This window comes from Mustela putorius, unplaced genomic scaffold, assembly GCF_011764305.1.
Source record: "Mustela putorius furo isolate JIRA1106 unplaced genomic scaffold, ASM1176430v1.1 tig00000151_pilon_pilon_pilon, whole genome shotgun sequence".
NCBI classification, from domain to species: Eukaryota; Metazoa; Chordata; class Mammalia; order Carnivora; family Mustelidae; genus Mustela; species Mustela putorius.
Window position 1 is genome coordinate 6054963 of NW_025421296.1, and position 12070 is coordinate 6067032.

General features: G+C 41.4%; 1 protein-coding gene across 6 annotated transcripts in view; it reads left to right on the forward strand.

Moving 5' to 3' along the window:
* Window positions 1-12070, forward strand: part of ASPH (aspartate beta-hydroxylase) — a 219549-nt gene that overhangs the window by 19427 nt on the left and 188052 nt on the right. The window contains exon 1 of one of the 6 annotated variants that reach the window (XM_045075750.1): window positions 11760-12055. The exons of 4 other annotated variants lie outside the window; for them this stretch is intronic. In XM_045075750.1, coding sequence (XP_044931685.1) covers window positions 12046-12055 — 10 coding nt within the window. In that variant the 5' untranslated portion in view covers window positions 11760-12045. Of the gene's footprint in view, window positions 1-11759; window positions 12056-12070 lie in introns of those variants that run through there. One more of the 6 variants, XM_045075746.1, reaches the window with a different exon arrangement.

Sequence of the window (12070 nt, forward strand, 5' to 3'; positions counted from 1 at the left end):
ACTTTGCCATATTTGCTGTGCAGTTGTGTATTTATCCATTTATCTTTTTCTCTCTTGTTTTTTGGGCATCTTCGAAAGTAAGCTATGGTCATCAGAGCAATTTAACTCACTTAACTACTTCCTCATCTATCTCCTCTAAGTACAAGGACATTGTCCTACAGAACCACAATAGAGTTCTCCAACCCAAGAAATTATGTAAATACATTCCATATTCAGATTTTTCTAGTTGTCTCCAGAAGCATCTTTAAAACTTGAAGCCTTTGTTTACTTGCTTTTATTTACTTATCCAGAATCTAGTCATGACTTAACCTTGGAGTTCTTGACATTTTGGATTCCTAGCCCTAACCCTCTGGAGCATCTGGTTCTTTTTTTTTAAGATTTTATTTATTTATTTGACAGGCAGAGATCACAAGTAGGCAGAGAGGCGGAGAGAGAGAGGTGGAAGCAGGGTCCCTGCTGAGCAGAGAGCCTGATGCGGGGCTCGATCCCAGGACCCTGGGATCATGACCTGAGCCGAAGGCAGAGGCTTTAACCCACTGAGCCACCCAGGTACCCCGGGAGCATATGGTTCTTTAGGACTAGATTGGGCCTGGACATCTGTCTTTTCCTAATTTTTTAATATGAAAATATTCAAACCTTCAAGACAGTTATAAGAAAAGCTCATTTAGATTCACCAGTTGTTAATATTTTGATACCTTTGTATTCTCTATTTGTCTCTCTAGAAAAACACATCATTTTATTCATTTTGCTGCTGAACATTTCAAAGGTAAATCGTAATACTTTACCCCATAATACTTTAAGTCGTACTAACATCCTTCAAATTTTTTCCTAAGGATGAGGATATCCTCCAACATAGTCAGAATGAACTTATCACACTTGAGAAATTTAACACCGCTTTAGTACTGTTACCTAACCTAAAGTCCATATTCAGATTTTCCTAATTTATTCCAATAATGACTTTTTTTTTTTAAAGATTTTATTTATTTGACAGGGAGAGATCACAAGTGGGCAGAGAGGCAAGCAGAGAGAGAGAGAGAGAGGAGGAAGCAGGCTCCCTGCAGAGCAGAGAGCCCGATGTGGGACTCGATCCCAGGACCCTGAGATCATGACCTGAGCCGAAGGCAGAGTGGCTTAACCCACTGAGCCACCCAGCTGCCCCTCCAGTAATGACTTTAAACTGACCCTCCAGCCTACCTTTGAATTCTTAATGTCTATTTTACATGCAGATTTGTTCCATTAAATTATATTCCGCCCCTCCAAGGCTCATAGGTAAACTATATGCCTTCTCTGTAAAACGTGTTGCCTTTTGTGATTTTCTAAAGATTTTACCATGTATTCAATGTGAAGATTACAATAAAGGGAAATTTTTCGATTTCTTCAGTGGTCTGGTATTTTAAATTTGTGGGTCATGAAAAGTTGGGGGAAACAAATACACTGGTAAACTAGTTTTTGAAAAAAAGTTAAGGGGTTCAAGTGTTGGGAGGGCTGTTTATTCAGGTAACAGAAGAATTAGATAGAACTCGCTTAGAATTTGTTTTTGTGACTCATAATAGCTAATGGAGACATTCCTTAAAATTATCAAAATTTCTTTTGCTTTTACTTGCTGTGATACCTACCCTTAAGCGACATTTAGTTGACATCGTGTCTTTGACCTGGTCTTTGACTCTGTGACCTTCCTCCTTGCTGGCACAGTGTTTGAGCTAGTGACAGGGCTTCTGTCAGTGATTGTCACAGGTCCACAAACTGGAATAGATGTCCCATTTCAGAATATGAAGCATGGAGACCTGTTAAAGTTTAAGTTAGATTTTCTCGTTTGGTAATAAGTAAAAAAATAAAATTTTGATAACATCAAAATTAAAAACTGTAACCCATCAAATGAATAGGAAAGTCCTAGCCTGGCAGAAAATTTTGTAACACATAGATCTGTTAAAGGAAAGGTATCTAGGAAATACAAGGAACTCCTACAATTCAATTTGAAAAGGCAATAAAAAAATAGGCAAAAGATTTGAACAGATAGTTCCCCAAGAAAGGATGAATGGCCAATAAGCACATCAAGAAAATGCTCAAACGTTGGTCCGTAGGAGAATGCCAATTAAACCATAGTGAGATACAACTGCATACTCACCAGAATGGCCAATATTAAGAAGACTGACAACACCGAATGTTTTGGCAAAATCCTAGAACAAAAGAACTCTCATACCTTCTTGGTATGTATATAAAATGGTAGAACCACTTTGGGGAAAGATCTGGTATAATGCTGAATGCACACGCGGGCTGTGATCCCGCAATTTCTAGTAATTTAACCCAAGTGAAATACAGGCGTGTATTTCTAATATGCAGTCAATAGTCTCGTATAGGAATATTCCTAACAGCTTTCTTTGTAATAGTCCAAAATGGGGAACAGTCCAGATTTCTGCCAATAGCAGAACGGCCTGATAAACAAAGGAATGCTACCCAGCCACAGAAGAGAATAAACTGCTACTACACAGAACGCACTTGGTTCCCAGGAACATAAAGCGAAGGGAGGGAAGCCTTACACAAACAGGGACATATGGTGCCATGCCATTTTAAGAAATTTCAAGAATTTTTTGACCTACAGTGAAAAAAAAGAAAGGAAAACAAAGAGGCTGCCTCTGGGGTTGGGGTTGGGGGGAAGGTGACTGGAAAGGGCTATGAGAGAACTTAGGAGTGGTGTTAATGTTCTGTGTTTTGACAGGGATTTGGGGTACACAGTGTGTATTTTTGTGAAAACTCGGAATGTACACTTAAAATTAGAGCATTTCATTTCACATAAATTGCACATTAAAAACGATAAAGAAATATTAAACTGCAGTTTATGATATAGAAGCTGAAGTACTTAGGGGAAGTGAACCAATGTCTGCAGTTCATTTTGAGCTGAATTATACAGATAACATAGGCTTGTTGATGGGTGCAGGGGGGTGAATGGACATGCCATAAGCGTTGTAATAAAATGTTCGTGGTAGAAGCCAAGTCGCTGTATATGGGTATGCTTGGTAAAATTCTCTCAGCTTTCTTGTGTGCTTGAAAATTTCCATAATAGAACATTGGAAATGACTCATATGTTGTTTTTGGAGGCATATGAAATAGCCATTTGGGGGGGCACAGAATGGTCAAATACTGGCAGGTGTTCATGGGCTGCCCTAATATGTGCATCCCCGTTTTGTAGCTGTTTAATTTAGCAGTCTTTTTCTGAAGGGTGATGATAGACAGTGTCATTTTCTTCTAGTCCTTGTGCTTAGCTGGGCTAGATTAGTCCGTGGGTGGCAGAGGCTCTTGACTGTCTTTGGGGCCGGTTCCTTAACATGCCAGCCAACTCTGCCTGTTCTAGTCTGTTTGGTTTTATCAGATCTCACTTCCAAAGCGGAGTTTCTTATCTATTAGCAGTGAGGCAAGAGGGCCTCTCTCTATGTGGTCTGCTTTGGGGCAATGCCCTCTCTAGTTTTTTGGCCTATAATTTTCCAATAATTTGACTCTAAAACCTGTATGTTTTTCAGTTTACACAAGAATCTACTGTATTTGGTGCTAGGGCTTTCATATACCCCTAGGACACTTTATCATAAATGTTGAATTCTTTTGTCCTAGAAGTGGAAACTGGTGAGGAAGGACACCTTTGGATCTTTTGCTTTCTAAAGTGGTTAAGGTCAAAAAGCCTTTGGGGACACAGCTGCAAATCAGTTGTGGTCCTACCTGTTGGCTTTGTTACCTGGTCTCATTGCCTCACCACTGGAGTTAAATGAGTGGGACTAGGCTTTTTTTTTTCATGTTACTCTTTTTAGTTTTGGAAAAAGAACTTTTTGTTTCCTTGAACAACTTTTCACTACCTCAGAATTTCTGAGTGGACACCACAACTGTTTTCTTTATACCTTCTGCTACTTCCAGTTCAGCAACAGACTGTCTGATTTTGAACTCCATAGTAACTGATCACCACTAATAATTCTTACCCCATACAGATGACCAATTAGCCAAGGAGTGCTTTTTCCCCCAAGTGTTTTCTCTTTCTTGAGTCCTCTGTAGGGAGAACTAATTAAGTTGAAAGCACTAACCTGTTGGATGTGGCGGGAGGATTGAGTTTTGGAGTTCACTACCATTTATATCATGATTTTAGCATTTCACTAATGGACCTTTGGGAAATCACAGATCCATAAGATGGTTGATGAACCTGTGTTCATCACTGCTGAAGAGAATGACTGAATCCAGAACACAAACACAGGTGTACCTGGAACAGTAGTTCCTCAACCTGGCCAAAGAGTAATAAAGGTTCCAAAAAATAAAGGGAGGCTGTTATAGATAGTTGTGGCTAATATTTCACTTTCCCTTATACTGGTGAAAATGTAAATGGCTTTCTCAATTTCGTTTTACTAAATTGTAATACCCCTTGTCACTCCCTTAGCCACTCGTGTCTTTTCTCTATGGGGTTAGTCAGGAGAGCAGTGTGAGGCATCTGACTGTGGGGCCAGGTGCATGGGGCTGCAGCGTCCTTCCAACTTGGGCCTTCTTATGCTCAACATAGGTGACAGTCACCGAAGATGGATCAGTGAGGAATTTTTCTGACACAAAGCAATGAATACTTGCTTGTAGACCAGTTTGAGTTCATGACCAGTGTTTGGTGAACACTGAGCTGCTTTTTTAATATTTCTCTTAACTATTTGTAAGTCTTTTCCTATTGTGAGTTCGTTTTAACATAACTCATGGAGATGGAGAAAAATTGAAGCGATGTAGCATTTGTTGGACTAAACTTTGCATCCTTATTTCTCATGTTAGCAGAAAGAGGTTTGATTACTCATAATAATCAGGAATTTGAGATGGAGTTTATGCATTTAACAAGTGTTTATGGAATTCTTACAAGGTATAAGGCAAATATACAGTAATCAACAAGGCAGATGTGGTCCTTGGCTTTATGAAACTTGCATTCTGGAGGAAGAAAGAGATTTAAGAACTAAATACCATTGAAGTAACTTTAGGAAGAAGTACATACTACCATGAGAGCATATTAGAAAGCACTCTCACAGGAATGAATATACAATAGGAAAAGGGTATTCTCTTCAACAAATGATGTTGGGGAAACTGGACCACTTTCTTTCACTATACACAAAAATAAACTCACAATGGATTAAGGACCTACCCTGAATGTGAGACCTGAAACCGTGAAAATCCTTGGAGTGAGAACAGGCAGTAATTTCTCTGACGTTGGCCATAGCAACAGTTTTCTAGATATGTCTCCTGAGGAAAGAGAAATAAAAATAAAAATAAACTTTAGGACTACATCAAAAGAAAAAGTTGCTGCACAATGAAACAGTCAAAAGACTGGAAAGGCAGTCTGTCAATGGGGGAAGGTATTTGCCAGTGACATAGCTGATAAAGGGTAAGTATCCAAGATCTATAAAGAATTGATTCCATTCAACACCCAAAAAACAAATATTCCATTTAATAAAAAGTGGGCAGAACACCTGAACAGACACCTCTCTGGAGAAGACGTACAAATGGCCAACAGACACATGAAAAGATGGTCAACATGACTCATCATCAGGGAACTGCAAATCAAAACTACAGTGAGATCTTACTTAACCTCACACCTGTGAGAATGCCTAAAATCAAAAACACAACAAGCAACAAATGGTGGTGAGGATGTGGAGAAAAAGGAACCCTCTTGCACTGTGTGGGAATGCAAACTGCTGCAGCCACTCTGGAAAAAATACGGAGGTTCCTCAAAAAATTAAAAATAGATTACCCTATGATCCAGTAATCACACTACTAGATATTTACCCTCAAAGTACTAATTCAGACGGATATATGTACCCCAGTGCTTATTGCAGCATTATTTACCATAGCCAAACTATGGAAGCAACCCAAGTGTCCAATGATAGATGAATGGATAATGAAGATGTGGTATATGTATATAATGGAATATTATCTAGCCATGACAAAGAATGAAATCTTGCCATTTACAATAACATGGATAGAGCTAAAGGGTATAACATTAAGTGAAATAAGCCAGCCAGAGAAAGACAAATACCAGGTGATTTCACTCATATGTGGAATTTAAGAAACAAAACAAACGAGCCAAGGAAAAGAGAGAGTGGCAAACCAAGAAACACTCTTCATTATAGAGAATAAATTGATAGTTGCCAGAGGAGAGGTGAGTGAGAGATGGGGGAAATAGGAAATGGGGATTAAAGAATATACTTAAAAATAATAATAAATAATAAATAAATAAATAATATAATAATAAATATAATACATAAAAATAAATAAAAAATAATAAATAATAAAAACTAAACTAAATAAATAAATAATAAATAAAAAAATAATAATAAAAGAGAGAGACAACAGAAAAAGAAAATGCTGTCACAGTATTTTGGGAGGGTTCCTTGAAGAGGCGGGATTTAAGCAGAATAAGCAGGAGGTAGTTAGGCTGGGGAAAAATACATGGTGTTCCACCAGTGTTGATGTTCAGGAAGAGAGCATAGCCTATGCAGAGACCCTGCGACAGGACCAGAGTGGGGTGAGTTTTTTTGTTTGTTTGTTTTTTTGTATCTGGAACTTAACGCAGCTACAGGAAATGACACAAAATGAAAGCCAGAGTGGCAGGCTGGGGCCTAGTCAAGGCTGTGGGCTTGTAGACCACATCAAAAGTTTTCATTTTATCCCGAGAATAGTGTGAAGTCATTCAGGGGTTTTTAGAGGGTAATGATATAATTGGATTGGAAAAAAAAAAAAAAAAAAAACATTGTGGGCGTACCTGGGTGGCTCAGTTCGTTAAGCATCCAACTCTTGATTTCGGCTCCGGTCATGATCTCAGGCTCGTGGGATGGAGATCTGTGTCAGATTCCATGCTCAGAGGGCAGTCTGGTTAAGATTCTCTCTGTCTCTCTGCACCCCCACCTTGTGCATGCTCACATGCGCACGCTCTGTCTCAAATTAATAAATACATCCTTAAAAAAAGAAAAAGTATTGTGGCTGCTGAATGGAACAATAAAGGTATGTTAAAGTATTGTGGTAGCCTAGGAAATGATGGTTAGTGAGGATTTGGGCAACCTCAGTAGAAAGGCAGAAAGACGGGTGATTTGAGACACAGTTTCCCATTTTTTTATGTCATGGCACTTACAGATGATTTTTTAAAAAGTATCATACTGTGGTAAATAGGCAAGGATAACCCAGGGGCTGAGGGGAATTTGTACTCTGGCATAGTTGTAACCCATTTGTGTCAGTGTGATGGCTGCATCAGACTCTGAGAGTTGGGTGTTTGGGAAACGAGGAAGAGAATGAAGTCAGGGATGAATCCCAGGTTTTTTGTTTAACCAAATACTTTGGTTTGATGGAAGTGCTTCTGAGATCTGGACAGCTAGAGAGGAGAGGGGAAAGATCGTGGGTTCAGTTGTATTTATGCAGAGTTTGGAGTTTCTGTTAAGTGTTCAGATGGGATATTGAGTGGGCAGATATTCTCCTTTGAGGAGAGAATTTAAGCCATGTGGAGGGTGGCTCAAAGTCAACTAAGGAGATGGCATAGGACCAAGGCATACAGAATTTCCGCATTGAAAAGTCAACTAGAGGAGACTGAACTAGCAAAGGACATTGAGAATTAAAAAGGCCAAAAAGGTAGAAGATGTACCAGATGATTCTGAAGCAATGAAAGTCAAGGAAGGAGAATGTTTAAGGAGGCAGAAGTCTCTTGAGAGGGCAAGTAAGATGAGGACTGAGAACGTTCCATGGGGTTCAGTGACCTGGAAGTCATAGGCATGACATCAGAGCAACTGTACTGTGCAGAAGCTAGTGCGGGTCATGGGCCACCAGAAAGTGAAAGCAGAGAAGTAACAGCTCTGTTGAGAATGTCCTCTGTGACGGGGAGGAGAGAGGACAGGGGTAGGCTCTGGGCTTGAGTGGCTGCGGGTACAAGAGAGTGAGAAGATGAGCAGAGTGAGGGAGCGAAGGGCTTGGGAGAAAAGCAGAGAATAGAGGTGGTGAATGGAGGTTAGTGATGGTTGGCAGTGCGGTGAAGGGTTTCCTGCTGAGGCTTCTGTTCTCTGTGATGTAAGAGGCGCTGGCATTTTCTGAGTATGAGAAAATAGACTAGGGGCAGAGATGTTGGAAATAGCCCTTGTGGAGAGCAGGAGAGTGAGTGTTCTAGAGCCTGGGCAGGATTGACACGCAGCCCTGACGGCTGATTGGGGTTGGCTCCACTGTGTCTGTGCGTGACTTCCTTGGGTGTGCCTCATGGAGTTCTTCCAGGGAGATATGGCGGATGGGTACCCTGAATCAGGGATAGAGGGACAAGGGGTTTAGTGAGTCAGGGAGTGATTTCACTGATGAACTGTGGACTCTTAAGATGGATATGGAAAGATGTAAAAGCAGGAGGCAAGGAGGTATTCAGAAGAAGGTAGAAACAAGAGAACTACAGGATCCAAGAAGAAGCTGTTGGGTAAACCAGCTGGACAAGTGGGAGGGTTATGATCGGAGTGGGTGTTTTTATCCTATGTATCACACATTCGGCACAACCTAAATCTTCCAGCACTGAGGGGGTGCACTGTGTTTAAGGAGATTTTTACTCACTGTCTGCTGAGTTGCCTTTTGTTATGTCTGTAATACTGGCTATTTAATATTAGGTTTCAAGTGGTAAAAGTTGCTCATGTTTGCTTTGGAGACTATACATACATGAAGAGGGGTATGTGTGTGTATGTGTATTTAAGAAATATATTTTTGGTATCTTACAGTACCCTGCAGTTCTCATGATGGGGTCATGCAAACAGACCTATCCTAGCAGGGTTGCAGGATCTGTGAGGATGATTGTACCAGGAAAGCTAGAGATATTTCAGCAAGGATGAAGATATGATTAGGAAGGTGAATTGAGGTGGGTTTATAAGAAGATCCACAGTAGGGATATAAGAGTGAATGGTGGACAGAGGATGGAGGGGAACAGGATCACTGGAGATGAAGGAACGGAAGAGAACTTGTCATATTTGCCACACACCACTATGTGGTGATGGCTAGTATGGAGGTGAAGACGTCACTGAGGGGCAAGGGCACTGGAGGTTGTCCATGACAGTGACGAGGGAGGGGGAGGGCAGTAGAATTGGATGACATGGGCCACAGACGAGCAGGGTTTTGTTGTTTTCTTTTTCAGGTGGTAAGGAAGTGATGGTCTAGAAATTGGAAAAGCAAGAACTCTTTTCCTCCTCTTCCAGACCTTGAGAATTAGAGCTGCACCCGATCACCTGGCTGGGAACCTGTTAGATATGCACAGTCTCAGGCCCCACTGACTCAGAAGCTCCGGGGGTGGGCCCACACTCTGTGTTGTGACAAGCCCTCCAGGAGACTCCAGTGTGCTGGTGAGAGCCATTGCTGCCAGTGATAGCATGCTTGGGTGCAGGGAGGGAAGTAGTTAGTGTGACCCGTGAGCTGTCTGATGGGTTTCCCCTGGTATGTTTTGGAAGCAGATAGAGATTGGACTTAGTATACATGAGACTTGGCTTTTCTGGTCTCCAGTGACGTCAGGCTGATAATAATAGTTTCAGAGCACATGTTAGATGTTTGGTCTTTGCCTGGACCTACGAACTTGCTATTAGCCCCAGCAGTGATTACAAGGACTGGTTCATTTATAACTTTACTTGTCATTGCTAGGGTTTTAAACACACGATTCACTGTATGCACATGTATTTATTTTTAAACTTTTCATAAACATCTCCTGTCATAAAAATAAATTGTTATTCTTTAGATTTTATTTATTTGACAGAGAAAGAGATCACAAGTAGGCAGAGAGGCAGGCAGAGAGAGAGAGAGGAGGAAGCAGGCTCCCCACTGAGCAGAGAGCCCGATGCGGGCTCGATCCCAGGACCCTGGGATCATGATCTGAGCTGAAGGTAGAGGCTTTAACCTGCTGAGCCACCCAGGTGCCCCAATAAGTTGTTATTCATGTAAGTGGTAGTTACAATTCAAAATTTCTTTTTCTTCAAGGAATGTGATTGATTGAAGGTTATTTCAGATTTATCCTAATCATGCTTTCTAGAATACACAGCTATGCCATTATTGTGACACTAAGGAGGGAAAACATTTTATGAAAAAACTGCAAAACTTGTAAAATGTGAAGGAGAAGGTTGTATAGATGTGTGTGATTTGTCGAGGGGTTATCACTGGAGCTGTGTTAAAAGGCCTCAGGGATGAGGTGTATGCGGATTTAGTAGGTGTGACTCCTGTCTCAGTTCAGCGTTGGCCACAGACCTGTAACTGGGATGCAGCTGGCTTGGCGCGGGCCAAGGGAGGGAAGGATGGGAGGGAAGGAACCCCAGCAGCTTGGGCAGCCTGTAGGCAGGCTGGCCTCATGAAAAAGAGCTGGGATTGGAGATGTGGAGGCAGTGTGTGCATGTGCGTCCTGTTTGGTTTGCATCATTGGTTCGAACCAGTGATTGGTTCATTGGTCATGTGTTGCCTGGATGAGTTCAACAAACATTGATTTCGCATGCCCGATTTATGCCAGGACACATTTTAAAGACGAGGAAGTTGAGGCCCCCAAATTTAATGTCTTCCCCAAATCGAAGTTAGTGAAGAAGCCAGGAATCGAATTAGGTTCCTTAAGTCTGAAACGGGCTATGGCCCTCCCCCGTGTGAGTATAGTGGCTTGGTTTCCTGTGGCCCAGGGACAGGTCTCTTGTCATACACCCTCTCTCTGAAAACAATAAAACAAAGGAAAGCCTCCAAAATACTAAATTTGCATGATGGCAGTCATCTTAAATCCCTGTCAACAAGTGAGCCACTATCATGTAAGTTTTAGCAAACCCTAACTTCAGCAGGACAGATCTTTGAGGACAGGAAAGGGAAACTGGAAATGGCTCTTGGTCAGAGAACACCTAAGACACTTGTCAGTTTTGTTTAGTTGGCCCCGATGCCTTGTTTGCTCTGTTTCTAGTCAAATATTGGGACCATACATTGCTGACTCCTCTTCAGACCATTTAAATGTTTAATTTGCAGGTGAAGCGTTCAATTTGACCGAAAATATTAAACACTCATACTAAATAATTTTGGAAGCCTGCTACCTTGCTCTGGATACTATTTGTGCTTAATTAATTATATACACTCATCAGAGCTCTGATGAATTCTGTGAACTGCTAATCTTAAATCAATGGATTAATGTTGGTAGCACTGGGCTGGTTTTATTTCACAGAAGGGACGATTTGGAGTTAGGGGTGGAGAGACCTGGAAAAAATCAGAATGTAGTTGCACACTCTCTTTCCAGTACCTTCTCTTGAGGTCCTGTTTCCTAGATAACTGCTGTCATGCTAAAGGATTTCTTCTTGCCCTGTCCCCTCTCGCTCTCCCAGCCTCCCTTCCCGCCCTCCATGCTTTCACTCTCAGCTCCCTCTCCCTCCTTCTCTAGTGAAATTTCTTTTTTTTTTCTTTTGCTGTTGGAGGAATTAGACTTGGGATGGTAATGTCTTGCATATCAGAATTCTGAAAGCATTAATTTCTTACTATTTAGTGTTCTGTTTCACTGACACAAACTAAGTCATGGTCTTTTTCATGTAAGCATTTGATTAGGTTCTGAAGGGCCAGATCAAGCTGGTCCCGGGCATGGGGCCACATGTTACAGCAAGACTTGTTTCAGTTTTGAATGATTTGGTCATTGGGCTGAAACCATTGAAGACGGATCCCAAGAAAACAAAACTGGCAACACAATTTGTTCCATTTCCTTTTCTCCAAAATGCTTTTTCTTTTTTTGGGGGGGGGGGTTTGGGATTTGGAAGACAGGACCAACCAAGAGGAATCCCATAAGTGGGAGAGAAAGGCTATTGCATTGTTAGGAGCATTTCAGCCTGAGTGATTAGCAGTATTTGGCCATGAGGAAGAAGCCTCTAAAAATAACTGGTGAGCAGAGTTTGCAGTCAGGTCCAATTTCAGTTCTAGAGGCCTTGCCTGTGGAGCAGTTGGCCAGGCTCAAGCTCTAGTAGGGAAGGGTGTTCGGCCTGCCTTATACCTGCTGATAGCGCTCTAGTTTTTGTCTTCCATCTGTATTATTCATGGATTGAAGCAACCAAAATGGCTGAAGGTAAAGGTGCATTTT